This window comes from Anguilla rostrata, chromosome 7, assembly GCF_018555375.3.
Source record: "Anguilla rostrata isolate EN2019 chromosome 7, ASM1855537v3, whole genome shotgun sequence".
NCBI lineage: Eukaryota > Metazoa > Chordata > Actinopteri > Anguilliformes > Anguillidae > Anguilla > Anguilla rostrata.
The window spans coordinates 471120-490507 of NC_057939.1; the positions used below are offsets into that span (position 1 = coordinate 471120).

General features: G+C 50.4%; 2 protein-coding genes and 1 long non-coding RNA gene across 3 annotated transcripts; 2 read left to right on the forward strand and 1 right to left on the reverse strand.

The window, feature by feature from the left end:
- The first annotated feature begins 208 nt into the window (after positions 1 to 208).
- On the forward strand, positions 209 to 9116 carry btr12 (bloodthirsty-related gene family, member 12). Its single transcript, XM_064342187.1, has 7 exons — positions 209 to 356; positions 2599 to 3221; positions 3308 to 3403; positions 5937 to 6170; positions 6416 to 6563; positions 6896 to 6922; positions 7565 to 9116. Exons 1-7 carry the CDS (start codon positions 350 to 352, stop codon positions 8107 to 8109), a joined length of 1680 nt encoding a protein of 559 aa, XP_064198257.1. The 5' UTR covers positions 209 to 349; the 3' UTR covers positions 8110 to 9116.
- Positions 9117 to 9706: 590 nt separating this feature from the next.
- On the forward strand, positions 9707 to 18076 carry si:dkey-46i9.6 (E3 ubiquitin-protein ligase TRIM39). Its single transcript, XM_064342186.1, has 7 exons — positions 9707 to 9787; positions 13730 to 14478; positions 15288 to 15383; positions 15530 to 15763; positions 16387 to 16534; positions 16808 to 16834; positions 17150 to 18076. The coding sequence occupies exons 2-7, from the start codon at positions 13804 to 13806 to the stop codon at positions 17701 to 17703; spliced, it is 1734 nt and encodes a 577-aa protein (XP_064198256.1). The 5' UTR covers positions 9707 to 9787; positions 13730 to 13803; the 3' UTR covers positions 17704 to 18076.
- Positions 18077 to 18536: 460 nt separating this feature from the next.
- LOC135258699 (uncharacterized) lies at positions 18537 to 19045 on the reverse strand. The gene is made up of 2 exons (XR_010331065.1): positions 18954 to 19045; positions 18537 to 18913 (listed from the first exon to the last, which is right to left on the reverse strand). It is a non-coding gene; the product is annotated as an uncharacterized LOC135258699 (long non-coding RNA).
- Positions 19046 to 19388: the final 343 nt, after the last annotated feature.

Below are 19388 nucleotides of genomic sequence, written 5' to 3' on the forward strand. Positions count from 1 at the left end.
GGGAATCTCTCTATCTGTCAGTATATATCGTGTGCATGCTGACCGTTTACGGTCGGGGTGGTGTTGGGGTGAATGAAGATTTGGCCACATTGTTAAGGTAATGGAGCAATGCACTCTCTGACGCAATAAACAAAGATCCATGTGTTTTTCACCAATCACTGCTCGGCGGGCTTCCTAACAGGTATAACTGCACCTGTGGGTACACCCCCTCTCTCTTGCCACTCCTCAGAGAGAGAGAGAGAGAGAGAGAGAGAGAGGGTGGTAGGAAAGGGGAAGTCTGGTAGTTTCTGGAATATTGGGAGAAGGAAGAGGGAGACCCTACAAGTACGAGCAGAGAAGAGAAATCAGCATGCTGAGTGAGTCTCATTTTATCCCTCTCTCTCTCTCACTGATAGCTTCATCCTACAGGACTAATAGGAAAGACAATGTTCCAGGAGTTTTTGAATTAGGAGGGAAATTGGAATGTGTGGATTTCACTTCACAAAACCTTTCTAAAGCTGCCTGAATCTGTAAAATATTGGGGAATTTATCACACTGGACATATGTGTCCTTGTGTGGAGCGGGTCTGTGCTGTTGTGTAGCTGTGTGGTGAACGAGGTCAGTGCTGTTGTGTAGCTGTGTGGAGTGGGTCTGTGCTGTTGTGTAGTTGTGTGGACGAGGTCAGTACTGTTTTGTAGCTGTGTGGAGGGGGTTAGTGCTGTTGTGTAGCTGTGTGGTGGGGGTCTGTGTTGTTGTGCTGTTGTATGGAGCAGGTCTGTGTTGTTGTGCTGTTGTGTGGAGCAGGTCTGTGCTGTTGTGTAGTTGTGTGGAGCAGGTCTGTGCTGTTGTGCAGTTGTGTGGTGGGGGTCAGTGCTGTTGTGTAGTTGTGTGGTGGGGGCCTGTGCTGTTGTGTAGTTGTGTTATGTCCACAGTGAGGTAGTTTGAGTGAGTCATGCATGGCTTGGTGTGGAGAGGAAGCTGGTGTTGTTTTTTGAAATTCAATGTATTTTATTGGAGCATTGCCAGGGAGTTGCTGGGCTGTTTTCACAGCGTTGTTGTAGCGTTGTCAGAGGGTTCCTCCTGAGCTGTCGTGCTAGGGGAGGCTGGATCGGGCAGTTCTACATTCCACAGGCATTATACACCAGAGGTATGACTGTGTGACAGCCAAACCTGTTTCCCCAACACAGTGAAACAGCAAAATGTTGGTATGGCTGTGAGTCAATGTGTGTTAAAAAGCATCTAAATTTTTTCAAAAGAGGGAGTGTGTGTGTGTGTGTGTGTGTGCATGAATGTGAGAGTGTATGTGTGTGTGTGAGAGAGAGAGTGTGTGTCTGTGTGGGTTTGTGGGTTTGTGTGTGTGTGTGTGTGTTTGTGTGAGTGTGTGTGCGTGTCTGGGAGATTGGTGCATTGTTTAGAGCTCAGCCAATCCAAAGCAAGACTGCCAAACAAACAACAATAAACAGAGTTGTCCCAGAACAGTGGGAGATCCCCATGCCTTTTTATTCTGAGAATACAGACTGTTCCATCGTGAAAACACAATTAATTTTCCAAATAGGCATTCCCTTTTTCACAAATATAGCATCTGTCGTTATTTTATACCTCTGCTGGGAAACCCAGATTTCCAATTATTCACAAAACAAACGAGGACCCAGGTTCCCTGCCATTTGTTTGGTAATGAAATCCCTTTTCTCAAATGCACACATTCAGCACTGCCTCTGAGGCCCTCTGGAGGCAGAACTGCTGCTATACTGCGGCTCTGCCCCGGTCACATACCCCTTTACAAAGACACACTTACACATCCAGATTACAGGTGCAAAGAAGTGGATAAGGATTACCCAGGCGCAAGCATAAGGATTACCCAGGCGCAAGCATAAGGATTACCCAGGCACAAGCATAAGGATTACCCAGGCACAAGCATAAGGATTACCCAGGCACAAGCATAAGGATTACCCAGGCGCAAGCATAAGGATTACCCAGGCACAAGCATAAGGATTACCCAGGCACAAGCATAAGGATTACCCAGGCACAAGTAGCGAGGGAACCACAAGAAAAAGGGAACTTAAATTTACAGATCAGGACATATAGGGTATGATCAACGGGGTGGTTGCAGCTTCACAGCACAGTATTACAGCATAGACATACCACCAACCCAAACAAAATGTAGGGGGTGGGGGCTGTATTGGGGTGGGGGCTGTAGGCGTGGGGGCTGTATTGGGGTGGGGGCTGTAGGGGGTGGGGGCTGTATTGGGGTGGGGGCTGTAGGCGGTGGGGGCTGTATTGGGTGGGGGCTGTAGGCGGTGGGGGCTGTATTGGGGTGGGGGCTGTAGGCGGTGGGGGCTGTATTGGGGTGGGGACTGTTAGGCGGTGGGGGCTGTATTGGGGTGGGGGCTGTAGGGGGTGGGGGCTGTATTGGGGTGGGGGCTGTAGGCGGTGGGGGCTGTAGGGGGTGGGGCTGAGGCGGTGGGGCTGTAGGGGGTGGGCGCTGTATTGGGGTGGGGGCTGTAGGCGGTGGGGGCTGTATTGGGGTGGGGGCTGTAGGCGGTGGGGGCTGTATTGGGGTGGGGGCTGTAGGCGGTGGGGGCTGTATTGGGGTGCTGACTGAGGCTGTACTCCCCCCAGGTCTGGGCTCCCCCGGGGGGCGCTCTCTGACCGAGGAGCAGTTCCAGTGCTCCATCTGCCTGGAGGTGTTTGTGGAGCCGGTGTCCACGCCCTGCGGCCACAGCTTCTGCAAGGCCTGCCTGCAGGGCTACTGGACCCACAGCAAGCAGTGCGTCTGCCCCATGTGCAAGAAGAACTTCCCCCGGCGGCCCGAACTCAGCGTCAACCGCGTCCTGGCCGAAATCTCCACCCACTTCCAGGGGCTGGGCGTGGCGGAGGCGGGGCTGGGGGCGGGGCCGGACGCCAGGCCGGGGGAGTCGGTGGGTGGAGACTTTGCGCAGGTGGGGGATGTGGCCTGCGACTCCTGCATTGGGAGGAAGATGAGGGCAGTGAAGTCGTGCCTGACCTGCTGTGGGTCGTATTGCGAGGCCCACCTCCTGCCCCACCGTCGCGTCAAAGAGCTCGCCTCCCACCGCCTGACTCGGCCCCTGCCCCGCCTCGAGGAACAGGTCTGCAAGAAACACCAGCGCCTCCTGGAGGTCTACTGCCGCAACGACCACACCTGCGTCTGCACCGCCTGTGCAGACACTGCACACCGCACGCACAACATCGTTTCCATCGACCGCGAGTGGAAGCGGAAAATGGTGAGACCAGAACGATGCTAACGCTAACCAGTACAGGAGTACTATAGGCACTGAAAGTGCTAACGCTAACCATTTTTTCTCCATAGAGTCACCTGGGTAAGAGGAGGTCAGAAGTAAAACACTTGATCAAGGAGAGAGCTAAGAAGCTTGAGGAGATCAAACAGTCTATCAAGGTCATCAAGGTGAGTGAATGAGGGAATGAGTGAGTGTCTGTCAAAGTCATCAAAGTGAGTAAGCGAGTGAGTGCGTGCAAGTGAGCGAATGATTAAGCAAGCGATGGAGTGAGTGAGCGAGTGACTGGGTGACAGAGTGAGTGAGTGAATGAGTGACTGGGTGACAGAGTGAGTGAATGAGTGAGTGAGAGAGTGAGTGACTGGGTGACTGAGTGACTGGGTGACAGAGTGAGTGAATGAGTTAGAGAGTGAGTGAGTGACTGGGTGACTGAGTGACTGAGTGAGAAACTGAATGAGTGACTGGGTGACAGAGTGAGTGAATGAGTTAGAGAGTGAGTGAGTGACTGGGTGACTGAGTGACTGAGTGAGAAAGTGAGTGAGTGACTGGGTGAATGAGTGACTGAATTATTGGGTGAGTGAGTAAGTGAGTGAGAGAGTGAGAAAGTAAGTTAATGAGTGACTGGGTGACTGAGTGACTGAGTGATCGGGTGACTGAGTGAGTGAGTGAGTGACTGGGTGCCTGAGTGAGTGAGTGAATGAGTGTGTGAGTGAGAGAATGAATGCATGCAAGTGAGTGATTGAGAGACAGGATGAGTGAATGAATGACTCTGTGACAGATCTAGTGAGTGAGTGAGAGTGAAACAGGCAGATTCCCTTCTGCATGTTGAGTGTTAGTGTTTTTTTTTTAGCACTGCCTTATTGCAAACTCTAGTGGAGCCACGTTTAGTCCAGACCTGAGTCATCATTACAGACTGAGGACCCTCAGCTGTGTGTATAAATACAAAGAGGATACTGTTACACACGGGCCTGTCTGTCAGTGCACACTTAACCCCTACAGGGTCATTCAGTGCACACTGAAAGATCTCTCTTTCCCACCACCTCCTTCATGCCTCCCCCTGGTGCTGGACAAGGGCGTTTGCTACATGCCTGAATGTAAATATTTAACAGGGTGAGATGTTTGTTTTCTGGGAGGAGGCAGTCAGACCAGTCAGACCAGTCCTGTCAGAGGTTCTCTGCATTCATAAGGACTCCAGCACCTGCTGCTCTGATCACATGGACATGGCCAAAAACCCCTGCCTCACTGACAAAAACCTCTGCCTCACTGGACAAAAACCCTGCCTCACTGGCGAAAAACACACTGCCTCACTGGCCAAAAACCCTGCCTCACTGACAAAAACACACTGCCTCACTGGCCAACAACCCTGCCTCACTGACAAAAACCCCTGCCTCCCTGACAAAAACACACTGCCTCACTGGCCAAAAACCCCTGCCTCACTGGCCAAAAACCCCTGCCTCACTGGCCAAAAACCCCTGCCTCACTGGCCAAAAACCCCTGCCTCACTGACAAAAACCCCTGCCTCACTGACAAAAACCCCTGCCTCACTGACAAAAACCCCTGCCTCACTGACAAAAACACACTGCCTCACTGACAAAAACCCCTGCCACTTACTGGCTAACCTGGCACCCAGGGGCAGCCTGGGCCGGTGCAGTCAAAGCGTCTCACTCTTCACCTTAACAGTGAGAGACCGATCTTTAGTTCAGGGAAGTAAGGTTTTATAACAGCAGTGTGGCCTTTGACCCACAAGAAGAACAAAACCTCCCTAAAAAGGGAAGTTCACACCTACTGCCTTATGTACCTTTCAACGAATTATAAGACCCCGCCCTGTGTAGCATACACCCCAGCTTCATCTAACCTACACCTGTGGCCTGCAAGCCGCAGGGCTGATTTGCACACAACTCTCCAAACATGGGACAGTATGTTATCAGGTGTGTCAGTGCTGTGTTCAGCCATGTCGGTACTGTGTACAGGTGTGTGAGTGCTGTGTTTAGCTGCTGTGTTCAGGTGTGTGAGTGCTGTGTTTAGCTGCTGTGTTCAGGTGTGTGAGTGCTGTAGTTGGTGTGTGGGTGCTGTGGGTTCTGTAGTTGGTGTGTGGGTTCTGTAGTTGGTGTGTGGGCTCTGTAGTTGGAGTGTGGGTGCTGTAGTTGGTGTGTGGGTTCTGTAGTTGGTGTGTGGGTGCTGTGGGTTCTGTAGTTGGTGTGTGGGTGCTGTGGGTGCTGTAGTTGGTGTGTGGGTGCTGTGGGTGCTGTAGTTGGTGTGTGGGTTCTGTAGTTGGTGTGTGGGTGCTGTAGTTGGTGTGTGGGTGCTGTAGTTGGTGTGTGGGTTCTGTAGTTGGTGTGTGGGTGTTGTAGTTGGTGTGTGGGTACTGTAGTTGATGTGTGGGTGCTGTAGTTGGTGTGTGGGTGCTGTGGGTGCTGTAGTTCGTGTGTGGGTGCTGTAGTTGGTGTGTGGCTGCTGTAGTTGGTGTGTGGGTGCTGTAGTTGGTGTGTGGCTGCTGTAGTTGGTGTGTGGGTGCTGTGGTTGGTGTGTGGGTGCTGTGGCTGCTGTAGTTGGTGTGTGGGTGCTGTAGTTGGTGTGTGGGTTCTGTAGTTGGTGTGTGGGTGCTGTGGGTGCTGTAGTTGGTGTGTGGGTGCTGTAGTTGGTGTGTGGCTGCTGTAGTTGGTGTGTGGGTGCTGTGGTTAATGTGTGGTGCTCCGGGCACAGACCTCAGCGCAGCGGGAGCTGGAGGAGAGCTGGAAGGTGTATGCAGAGCTGCAGCGCTTGGTGGAGCAGAGCCAGGCGGAGGTGGTGGAGCAGATCACCGCGCGGCAGCGGGAGGCGGAGCGGCAGGCCCAGGAGCTGGCCCACGGCCTGGAGGAAGAGCTGGACCAGCTGAGGAAGAGGAGCTCCGAGCTGGAGGCACTCGCTCACACTGATGACAAACTACTGGTGCTGCAGGTCTGATACTGCCGCACTGCGTGAACACTGCACACACAACTCACACACTGCGCACATGCAACTCACACACTGCACACACAACTCACACACTGCACACAAAGTACTGACACATTACTCACACACTGTAAACATACTACTCATACACTGCCCAAACACGATAGCTCACCACTTCTCATGCATTACTCACACACTATCCACGCATAATACACTGCACATTAACTGTAATGTTGTGTCCTATGCTGTAGATCCTCCCCACTTTGGCCCCTCCCCCTGAGCCGATGGACTGGTCCGGCGTGTCCGTGAATACTGACCTGTATGTGGGGACTGTGAGGTCATCAGTCAGCGCCCTGCTGGAAAAGAGCCAAGACATGCTCAAGAGACTCTACAGCAAAGGTCTGTGATTGGACTAGGCTGGTCACATGTTACAATCTGGTCTAGGTCAGACCGTAACAGGAAAAATGATAAGGGAATGAGTGAGGAATGGGTAATGGAAATGATGCTGCAGACCGATGAGTAACGCTGGTCCTTATCTGCTTATCCAATGCTAACTAAAGCCAAATATAGTCTAGACTTAGAAGGCCTGTTGGGTATGAGGCAGCTTTAAAAACTATGCTTCAGGACATTTAATCTGCAGGCTGAGACCAAGAATCCACTTACCCCCAATGAAGATTTAAAATTCTACAACCTCTGTGTTTGAATTTGACTGCGATCTCTTTTCTCCACAGAGTTACGTAAGCTACAGAACTATGCAAGTACGTTTCTCTCTGACACATTACATTACATTACATTTATTTAGCAGACACTCTTACCCAAAGCGACATATAAAAGTGCATATCATGGTCATTGGACAACTACAAAATACAGGTTTGAAAAGGTACAAACACATCACACACTCACATCACACACCAGACTCACATCAAACACTCACACTCACATCAAACACACATCAAACACTCACACAACACACTCACATCATACACTCACACTCACATCAAACACTCACATCACATAACACACTCACATCACACAACACACTCACATCAAACACTCACATCACACACTCCCACTCACATCACACAACACACTCAGATCAAACACATCACACACTCACATCACATCACACACTCCCACTCACATCACATCGCACACTCGCATCACATCACACACTCACGTCACACAGCACACATCTGTAGCCAGATTAGCAACTGCAGCAATAACAATCATAATTATGTAAATACTGCTGTCTAACTAATGACAAAAATGAATATGTGCACATATACTTGAACTCACACAGTGTTGGGGTGTGCAGTCATTATATTGTAGGAACAGGCTGTAATTCCTCATCCAGCCCTGCAGGAGGTGCTGCTGAGTTTGACCCCATGCTGTCTCTGCAGGTGAGGTGTTTCTGGACTCGGGCACGGCTCAGCGGAGCCTGGCACTGTCAGCGGACGGGAGGAAGGTGTGGTTTGAGGAGCGCAAGCAGCCGGCTCCGCAGGGAGAGGCCACGCGGCGCTTCCACCCCGCCCTGTTCGTGCTCGGCCGCGAGAGCCTCAGCTCCGGCCGCCACTACTGGGAGGTGGAGGTGGGCTCCAAGACCGCCTGGACCCTGGGCGTGGCGCGGCAGTCCGCCCACAGGAAGGGGGACATCCGGCTGAGCCCCGATAACGGGTTTTGGTGCCTGTGGCTGAAGGGCGGGGAGATCAAGGCCCTAAGCTCCGCCCGCCTGCCCCTGCTGGTCCCCGAGCTCCCCAGCAAGGTGGGCGTGTACCTGGACTACGAGGCGGGGCAGGTGTCCTTCTACGACGTGAAGGCGCACGCGCACCTCTACACCTTCATGGACGCCTTCACCGAGAGCCTGTTCCCCATATTCAGCCCCTGCCCCGCCCATGACGGCAAGAACGCCGCCCCCCTCATCATCTCACCCGTCAAGCACAGCTGAGCAAAATCTCACACTCTGCCCCTCTCCCAAACCACTCCCCCTGAGCTACAGACCCCACCCCTCTCCCAAACCACTCACCCTGTGCTACAGACCCCACCCCTCTCCCAAACCACTCCCCCCGAGCTACAGACCCCGCCCCTCTCTCAAACCACTCCCCCTGAGATACAGACCCCGCCCCTCTCCCCGAGCTACAGACCCCACCCCTCTCCCAAACCCCTCTCTCTGTGCTACAGACCCCACCCCTTTTCCAAACCACTCTCTCTGTGCTACAGACCCCACCTCTCTCCAAAACCACTCCCCCCGAGCTACAGACCCCGCCCCTCTCCCAAACCACTCCCCCTGAGATACAGACCCCACCCCTCTCCCCGAGCTACAGACCCCACCCCTCTCCCAAACCCCTCTCTCTGTGCTACAGACCCCACCCCTTTCCCAAACCACTCTCTCTGTGCTACAGACCCCACCTCTCTCCAAAACCACTCCCCCTGTACTGCAAACCAGGCCCCTCCTTGTGTGGGAGTTCTCCTGTGATGTTCCAGGGGTACAGACACTGTTTTTACAGAAACATGACTGTCAAGGACTGTCAGATTCCAAATTTATGTCTGTACATTGAATTAATGAATGTGCTTAAACTCACAGAAGCCTGCTGATCTGAGCAGATCAGTCTCCAAATTGCTGTTCTTTTAGGGTCAGAAGGAAATCGGTCAGCTGTGGCTTCCTGTTCTATATGAAGAATCTCTGTACTCATATGTGAAGGGTCCCAGATACTTTACATCATGACGTCTTTATGTCTAATGCAATAATGGACTTGATTACCATATTTTAGAAATAGGTTTTTTTAAACATACTATTTTTTACTACTGTATTTTATACTATAGAGTTTAGCATTAAAATGCTAAATGTAAAAATATACTATATCTGTACACTGAAAACGTGGTATTATTAACTGTATTTTTCAATTTGAATAAAAATGATCAGAGGAAAGGACTTGTCTGGACTTCCTCTACAATTTTCCCCAGCTGGTTGAAAGCGCGTTTATACAGTTATGTTGGGTTTGAATGTTGTTTCCTGAAGAACAGAAGAAGCAGGACCTGCATAGTGCAGCAGTATGGAAGTGGGTGGGGCTTACACAGTACAGTGTTATTAAAGTGGGCGGGGCTTACACTGTGCAGTGTTATTAAAGTGGGCGGGGCTTACACTGTGCAATGTTATTAAAGTGGGCGGGGCTTACACGGTGCAGTGCTTTTAAAGTGGGTGGGGCTTACACAGTACAGTGTTATTAAAGTGGGCGGGGCTTACACTGTGCAGTGTTATTAAAGTGGGCAGGGCTTACACTGTGCAGTGTTATTAAAGTGGGCGGGGCTTACACTGTGCAATGTTATTAAAGTGGGCGGGGCTTACACGGTGCAGTGCTTTTAAAGTGGGTGGGGCTTACACAGTGCAGTGTTATTGAAGTTGGCAGGAAATAGATGTGAGTGAGAGGAGAGTCCAGCTCTATTGGAAAGGGCGGAGCAAAGAGGAGATGATTGTTTGTGATTGGCTGGGTTATGTAAGGCTGCCCCTTTAAGAGCAGGGGAGCCAGGATCAGCATGGGGTCAGTGTTGCCTGTCAGAGAGGTGACACTGCGCTTTGGGACACAGCGGTGACACCATGGAGTCTCCCTCCACTGCAGCCGCTGCCGGTAAGAAAGCTTCCTGAAGGCTTATTTCATACATGATGGGCTTTTCATCCAATGAGAACACAGAAATATTCTCAGAGCTCTGTGTGTGTGTGTGAGTGAGTGAGTGAGTGAGTGAGTGTGCGTGTAAGTGTGTATGTGTAAGTGTGAGTGTAGGCGTGTGTATGAGTGTGTGTGTGTGTGTGTGTATATGTGTGTGCGAGTGTGTGAGTGTGAATGCGTGTGTGTGTGTGTAAGTGTGAGTGTAGGCGTGTGTATGAGTGTGTGTATATGTGTGTGAATGTGTGTGTGTGTGTAAGTGTGAGTGTAGGCATGTGTATGAGTGTGTGTATATGTGTGTGTGTGTGTGTGTGTGTGTGTGTGTGAGTGTGAATGTGCATCTGTGTGTGTATATGTGTGTGTGAGTGTGTGTGTGAATGTGTGTGTAAGTGTGAGTGTAGGTGTGTGTATGAGTGTGTATGAGTGTGTGTGTGAGTGTGTGTGTATGTGTGTGGCCAGTGGTGCTAAATGAGGGGCAGAACTGAGGGGCAGAAGGCTTCTCGTTGCCCCTGTCTGTGGGGTAAACATAAAGCTGGGAATCTGCTGGCGGGGTATTTCTGGAAGAGAGAGAGTTTCTATCTATAGCCGAGCCTCTATATACACCAGCCTCCCTCCCAACTCCTTAGACAGAAGCACACTGCCACAGGAATACCAGCACTCCCTACTCACACTCTCACACACACACACACACACACACACACTCATACAACATGTCCACACTCACACTTACACACTCACACACTTACACGCACACACTCACACATACACCTACACAGACACACATACACACTCAGACACACACACTCATACACATGTCCACACTCACACTTACACACTCACACATACACCTACACACACACACACTTACACAGACACACATACACACACACACATACTCTCACACTCACACACACACTCACACTCACACTCATACACATGTCCACACTCACACTTACACACTCACACACACACCTACACACACACACACTTACACAGACACACATGCACACGCACACTCACACACACACACACATACACTCACACACACACTCATACCTACACACACTCACACACACACACACACACACTCTACACTCCACACTTCTACAGTCCTTTACATAGTTTTGTTTAACTTCTACTGCATAAAATGAGGCGCAAAGCTACTGTTGCCTTTGGTCATGACAGACTACATCCATACAATCTGTTCTCTGCATAAAAAAGTTATTTTCAGAATGTTCATACTTTAAAGCATCACATATATGCCTTCAGTGAGCTTCGGTTCCCCTGCTTTCCAGCGCTAGCAGAATATGCCAGAACATTAGCGGCTGCGGGAGGATCATCTTTAGCCTGTTTCCATCAGCACAAGGCCAGAGACACAGACCCGCCCCTCCTGTGCCAGGAGGGGTCTGGGGAGGGGTCTGGAGGAGGGTCTGGGGGAGGGGTTTGGGGGAGGGGTCTGGGAGGGGGGTCTGAGAGGGGGTCTGGCGGAGGGGTTTGGGGGAGGGGTCTGAGAGAGGGGTCTGGGAGGGGAGTCTGGGGAGGGGTCTATGAGGGGGTCTGGGAGAGGGGCCTGGGGGAGGGTTTGGGGAGGGGTCTGGGAGGGGAGTCTGCAGAGAGGTCTGGGGGAGGGGTCTGGGAGGGGGTCTGGGAGGGGGTCTGGGGAGGGGTTTGGGGGAGGGGTCTATGAGGGGGTCTGGGAGAGGGGCCTGGGGAGGGGTTTGGGGGAGGGGTCTGGGAGGGGAGTCTGCGGAGAGGTCTGGGGGAGGGGTCTGGGGAGGGGTCTGGAAGAGGGGTCTGGGGGAGGGGTCTGGTAGGTGGGTCTGGGGGAGGGGTCTGGGCGAGTGTCTGGGAGGGGGGTCTGGGGAGGGGTCTGGGCGAGGGGTCTGGGGGATGGGTCTGGGCGAGGGGGTCTGGGGAGGGGTCTGGGCGAGGGGTCTGGGAGGGAGGTCTGGGGGAGGGGTAGTTTGCTTTAGGCCGAACGGCACAGCTATTTGCCTCCGTAAGCATGTTATTTTGGAAGTTCCATGCGACAACTTTGACAGAATGCATTCTGGGAGAAACTTGAGGAGCTCTCTCTTTTGTCCCCCCCTCGTCTCCCCCTCGACCTCTGGGAAGGACAGCTGCCCTTTCACACATTAATCTTAATGGCACCAGGCTTATCACCCAAAATGGGTCGGCTCACTGCAGCCCTGGCACCAGGCTTCAGCATGGGCAGTGCATCTGTGCGCAGGCCAAGGCCTCTGCAGAGCATCTACAACTATCAAACACACGTAAATAACAGCAATCAAACATACATAAACAACTATCAAGCATACTTAAATAACAACAATCAAACATACATAAACAACTATCAAACATACTTAAATAACAACAATCAAACACATAAACAAAATAAAACATACAAATCTAACAATTATACATACATATCAAACAACAATCAAACATACAAATCAAGCAACAATCAAACACACACAGACCCCATGCTGAAACTCAAAGCTCTTTCCCCATGTATTCTACTCCAGTGCTGCAGGTGGCGCTGTGAAAAAAACATTATAAAACCTGCAGATATCCCAGCCCAGCTCACTGGGTTTAATCTTTTCAGATTAGAAATGTACCATAACATTTCAATGTTAATAGCATACCTAACTAAATCCTTAAATGTCTTAACAATGTGTATTCATATTTTTTATCAATAGTTTGCTTAACTAGCATCCTAGCATTACCGAGTCATTAGCCTGTTAGCTAGTTAGCGAGTGAATGCTGTTACAGTTTTAAGCTTTTGTTTCATAATATGACATTTTTTGGACACAAAAGTAACAGTACCTTTACTGGTAAAGTAGTTTGGCATACATATATGTAGAACACCAACAATGTTTTACGCACATCTAGCGCACCCACAGTCTGCAATGTTTCAGATTTCGAGAGGCACACAAACAGGCCTGTGTCTTTTTGTCTGTAATTACATCATGGCAGATGCAGGAACTTGTGCACTTCCATAAGCTCCATAAATTATCCAGCTTCAGTGGATCATTTGCTGAGCAATAATAAACATGAGAACACTTTTTGTTTGCAATATTATTATATTATAATATCTACCTCATAAAGTGCTGCCGCTGCTAAATGATGCAGGAAGTTTTAATACGCCAAGGTGCTACTGGGTAGTCCCAGCCCTACTCTTAATAATATCACTAACAGTCAACTCTCCTCCATAACGGAGTCAGAGTCAGCAATCCCATAATGCATTGATCCATTGTGTTTGTAAACAAAAAGCTTCAGCCTTATAAATAAAAAATAAAAAATTCAATTAGGAAGCAAACAAGATATTCCTAATTCAGTATTGCTGAATTTTAAGTTCTTGTATTTTTCTGTGAATGTTCCATTTAATGCAAACATACATCCTGATAAAATACAGAGTTTAGTTATTAGTGTTAACTGCAGGCTACAGAGCCTGCATAGTGAAATGATAAACATATGATGACAGTTTACAGCGCAGACGTGACACAGATATGCGCATGATTAGTTTACAGTGCAGCCGTGTGACACATATGCGTATGATTAGTCAGATATGCGCATGATTAGTTTACAGTGCAGACGTGTGACACAGATATGCGTATGATTAGTCAGATATGCGCATGATTAGATTACAGCGCAGACGTGTGACACAGATATGCGCATGATTAGATTACAGTGCAGACGTGTGACACAGATATGCGTATGATTAGTCAGATATGCGCATGATTAGATTACAGCGCAGACGTGTGACGCAGATATGCGCATGATTAGTTTACAGCGCAGACGTGTGACGCAGATATGCGCATGATTAGATTACAGTGCAGACGTGTGACGCAGATATGCGCATGATTAGATTACAGCGCAGACGTGTGACGCAGATATGCGCATGATTAGTTTACAGCACAGACGTGTGACTGCAGCCACGCTAGGCTTGGAAAGCGGAGGTGAAGGACCTGTCTGTGGCAGGAATGGCTTCAGTCAGCAGGAAGCTGTCGGAGGAACAGTGCTACTGCTCCATCTGCCTGGACGTGTTCCGCAGCCCTGTCTCCATCCCCTGCGGCCACAGCTTCTGCATGGGCTGCATCGGGGGCTACTGGAAGGGCAGCTCCCTGTGCCAGTGCCCCATGTGCAAGAAGACCTTCTACCAGCGCCCCGACATCAGCGTCAACACGGTGCTGCGGGACATCGCAGAGCAGCTGAGAGACAGCGAAGCCAGACCCCCGCAGGGGGGCCCCGAGGAGGGCCCGGACGCTGCAGCAACCTGCCCTGCGGTACAGCTGGAGGGGAGCCCCGAGATGCAGCCGGAGGGCCCCAGGGCGGAGGGCCCCAGGGCAGAGGGCCCCAGGGCGGAGGGCGTGGCCTGTGACATCTGCACCGGGGAGCAGCAGCGGGCGCTGAAGTCCTGCCTGGTGTGTCTGACCTCCTACTGCGAGGAGCACCTGAGGTCCCACAACGCCCGCTTCACCAAACACAAACTCATCCAGCCAATCAGCAGCCTGCAGGACAGGATGTGCCCCAAGCACGAGCGGCTGCTGGAGCTGTTCTGCAGGACGGACCAGACGTGTGTGTGCGTGCTGTGCGTGGAGACGGACCACCGGGCCCACTTCACTGTGTCCGCTGAGAGGGCCTGGGTGGAGAAGAAGGTGAGAGCTGCTCGCGTCTAAATACACAGCCTTGCATCTAAATACACAACCTTGAGTCTAAATACACAGCTGCTCGCGTCTAAATACACAACCTTGAGTCTAAATACACAACCTTGAGTCTAAATACACAACCTTGCATCTAAATACACAACCTTGAGTCTAAATACACAACCATGAGCATAAATACACAACAACGAGTCTAAATACACAACCATGAGCATAAATACACAACCTTGAGTCTAAATACACAACCTTGCATCTAAATACACAGCCGCTCGCGTCTAAATACACAACCTTGAGTCTAAATACGCAACCATGAGCATAAATACACAACGAGTCTAAATACACAACCATGAGCCTAAATACACAAGTCTAAATACACAACCATGAGCCTAAATACACAAGTCTAAATACACAACCATGAGCATAAATCACACCATCCTTCCCCCAACCTCTGTCTGAATTCATTAATGCAGCAATACCACAGAAGTCCAATATTCACAGCCTGTTAGGTAGATTACAGCATGAGGTCAAACTTCACACCATGAGCGTAAACATCCAGTTGCCGTCTGTTGATCAATACAGGTCGGCGCATGGACTCGACTAAAGAGACGTTTGCTTAATGTAGTGTCCAGCTAGAGGGGCTCAGGTGATCGGCAGCTCAGCTGATGTATAGCTCAAGCACCCGTATGAAACTGGTGCCAGCTGTGTTGTTCCTAAATGAAGACGGTTAATGTTAGTGATCCAGCTGTGAGGGGCGTGGTCTTACTGCCCCTCCTCTTTGTCTCCTGTGCTGTAATGTTTCTCAGGCTCAGCTGAAGAAGACGGAAGCAGAGATGCAGCAGATGATGCAGGACAGATGGAGGAAGGTGGAGGAGATCAGACAGTGTGTGGAGCTGAGCAGAGTGAGTCCTGATTACAGTCCTGATGCTCACGTTAGGGAGGGAGACACAGGGCTCAGTTACGGGCATATTACTGATCTCTCTCTGACTGAAATCCTCTCACTCACTCTGCACACCTGTACTCTAAGAGCTGCTTCTCGTTTGAGCAGAGCAGCACACAGAGAGAGATGGAGGACAGCGTGCTGGTGTTCAGTACTCTGAAGCGCTCCATTGAGATTCGCCAGGCCAAACTGACTGAGGTGATGGAGGAGAAGCAGAGAGCAGTAGAGAAACATGCTGAAGGCCTCATTAAAGACCTGGAGCAGGAACTCACTGAGCTACAGACCAGAAGCACTGAACTGGAGAAACTCTCACAAACTGAGGATCATCTCTACTTCCTACAGGTCACACACTCCTACTGTTACTGACTGCAGAATGTATGTGCAGTGTATTAGTGAGAGAGTGGGAGTGAGAGTGTGTATGTGCAGTATGTTAGTGAGTGAGTGAGTGTGTTAGTGAGTGAGTGTGTATGTGCAGTAGGTTAGTGAGTGTGTATGTGCAGTGTGTTAGTGAGTGTGTATGTGCAGTGTGTCACTGAGTGTGTATGTGCAGTGTGTGAGTGAGGGGTGTATGTGTCAGTGTGTTAGTGAGTGAGTGAGTGTGTATGTGCAGTGTGTTAGTGAGTGTGTATGTGCAGTGTGTTAGTGTGTTAGTGAGTGTGTGTGTGCAGTGTGTTAGTGAGTGTGTGTGTGCAGTGTTAGTGAGTGTGTATGTGCAGTGTGTTAGTGAGTGTGTATGTGCAGTGTGTTAGTGAGTGTGTGTGTGCAGTGTGTTAGTGAGTGTGTGTGTGCAGTGTGTTAGTGAGTGAGTGTGTATGTGCAGTGTGTTACTGAGTGTGTATGTGCAGTGTGTTAGTGAGTGTGTATGTGCAGTGTTAGTCAGTGAGTGAGTGGGTGGGTGTGTATGTATGTGGACGGTACAGTACAGTAATTCTCCATGCTGATGGATCTGTCCTCTCCTGCTGTAGAGTTTCCCGTCTCTGTGTTCCCCTCCGAACACCAAGGACTGGTCTGGAGCCGGCGTTCACACTGATGTGTGTGTGGGGACTGTGAGGAGAGCCGTGGAAGAGTTGGAGGTCTCTCTCACCCAGCAAGTGGACAAACTGGCAGAGAAAGGTCAGTTTCCAGACTCATAAAGCAGATAACTTTACTCTCATTACAAACCACTGCCATCAGCAGCTCTCCCACTTACCTACTGTAATTATGATAAGTTATAATTAGATTATTTAATTTCTTAATATTAAAGAGTCCTTATCATCATCTGCAAGCTGACCCATAAAAGGAAAAGGACATTAGCACAGGCTCGAAGGTTTACAGTTAAAATATTAAGCTCTGATTATTTTAATAAAACCTGATGAGTATTGAGATTAAAATCCTCTTTCTGTACAGAGCTCCGGAGGATACAGAAATATGCAGGTGAGGCTTCCTTCGCCTGGACCTGTCTGACTGGATGTCTGCTCCTATGTGGGCGGGGACCTGTCTGACTGGATGTCTGCTCCACTGTGGGTGGGGCCCTGTCTGACTGGATGTCTGCTCCGCTGTGGCTGGGGCCCTGTCTGACTGGATGTCTGCTCCTCTGTGGGTGGGGCCCCGTCTGATTGGCCATGTGCTCCTATGTGGGCGGGGCCCTGTCGGATTGGCTGTGCGCTCCTCCGTGGCTGGGGCCCTGTCTGATTGGCCGTGTGCTTCTCTGTGGGTGGGGCCCTGTCTGATTGGCTGTGTGCTCCTCAGTGGGCGTGACCCTGGACGGCCGGACGGCGAACCCCTGGCTGCAGCTGTCTGAAAGCGGGAAGCAGGTTCGGCACGGGGGGGTGTGGCAGGACCTGGCGGATGGGCCGGAGCGCTTCGACACCGTGGTCATCGTCCTGGGGAGGGAGGCCTTCGCCCGCGGCCGGCACTACTGGGAGGTGCAGGTGGGCCAGAAGGACGACTGGTACCTGGGCGTGGCCAAGGTGTCCGTCAACAGGAAGGGGCGGATCGCGGTCAGCACGGCGCAGGGCTACTGGGCGCTGGCCATGAAGGGGGGGCGCGAATACCGAGCATCCTGCACTCCCCCCGTTACACTCAGCCTCCCACACCGCCCCCACCGCGTGGGCGTGTACCTGGACTACGAGGAGGGGCAGGTGTCCTTCTACGACGTGGAGGCCAGGTCTCACCTCTACACCTTCACAGACACCTTCAGCGAAACACTGCACCCCTTCTTCTACCTGTACTGCAGTGACAAGACCTCAGACAGCCTCACCATCTCCCCCATGAGCTCCAAACCTGCGGTGAAGCAGTGCTGAAAACTGGGGCTTATCCAACGCTAATGTAACCTCAACACAACCTTAATGCAACGTTACACAACCAGAAACCCACCGTCAAGCAATGCTTAAGATCTGCGCTCAGCTCACCCTCCTACGTTAAAATAACATTATCCCCGTCACTGTGACACGATTCACAGGACTCATCTGTGCTGTCACTCAACGTGCCATGTGTAATGACATGGGCTAAGAAGCTAGATTTTATACATAATCAAATGATGTCTTGACAAATGGAAGCTTGTGTATTTTTCTGAAGTTTTTGTCTTTTGCATGTTCTGTTTGTTACTGAACAACAGTCATTCTATGTGACATGTAAGCAGGGCAATAGTAGCACAATAAAAACTATTTGTCTTTTTTTGGTGGCTGTTGTGGTATTTAGGACCATGTTATGATTACTGAATGAATGGAAACTGTCAAACCGGTTTGACACACACTACCCCAGTCACGTCTTAGCTCTCCCAGACTGAAACCGCCAATAGAAAAATAGAAACACTATCTGCAGCCATTCGGCCTCCTGTGGCCTGGGCTTCCACAACCAGAGGGACTCAGACTCAGCAATGAAGGTTTCTGCTACAGAGACTGCTGAGAGTGGCGAGAGAGAGAGAGAGAGGTAAAGGTGAGTGTGAGAGGTACAAGTGGTTATGAGAGAGGTAAAGGTGAGTGTGAGAGGTACAGGTGGTTGTGAGAGTGGTAAAGGTGAGACAGAGAATAGTAAAGGTGAGTGTGAGAGAGGTAAAGGTGAGACAGAGAATAGTAAAGGTGAGTGTGAGAGAGGTAAAGGTGAGACAGAAAGGTATCAGCTTTGCATACTCACATTTTCTTTTCTTCCCATTTTATTATAAAAACAAACACAGGAATCAGCAACATAACAAGCTACAAACCCTGGATTAGAAAGAGGTCACTGGTGTGTCTGCACACGTGTATAAACAATACAGCTTTCTCAAGGTGTGTGTGTGTGTGTGTGTGTGTGTGTGCCTGAGAGAGCATGTGTGTGTGTACGTGTGTGTGCATGTGCAATGTGGGAGGACTATTCCCCAAATCTATCTTCTAATAACAAATTTGTGTTCATGCACACAAACACACACAGACTGGATGAAAAAGGTACAGAGGCAATTAAAGAATATGCCCAGGTGCATGCACATGACCACGCACACACACTCTTACACACACTCACAAGCACACACACATACCCCTACACACACTCTTACACACGCACAGGTGCACACACATACCCCTACACACACTCTTACACACACTCACAGGTGCACTCACATTCCCCTACACACACGCGCACACGTACAAACACACACACACACACACACACACACACAACTTCATCTATATGGGACAAGGATCTTAGGGACAACAAAATTAAAGACATTAAATTTACCTGTGTGTATGTGTGTGTGTGTGTGGGGGGGGTGTACATGTGAGTGTGTGGGAGTGGGTGTGTATGTGGGTGTGTATGTGTGAGGTGTGTGTGTTGGTGTGTAGTGATGAGTGTAGGTGTGTGTGTGTCTGAGTGAGTGAGTGAGTGAGTGAGTGAGTGTGTGTGTTTGAGTGAGTGAGTGAGTGTGTTTGAGTGAGTGAGTGTGTGCGTGCGTGTTTGAGTGAGTGTGTGTGTGTGTTTGAGTGAGTGAGTGAGTGTGTTTGAGTGAGTGAGTGTG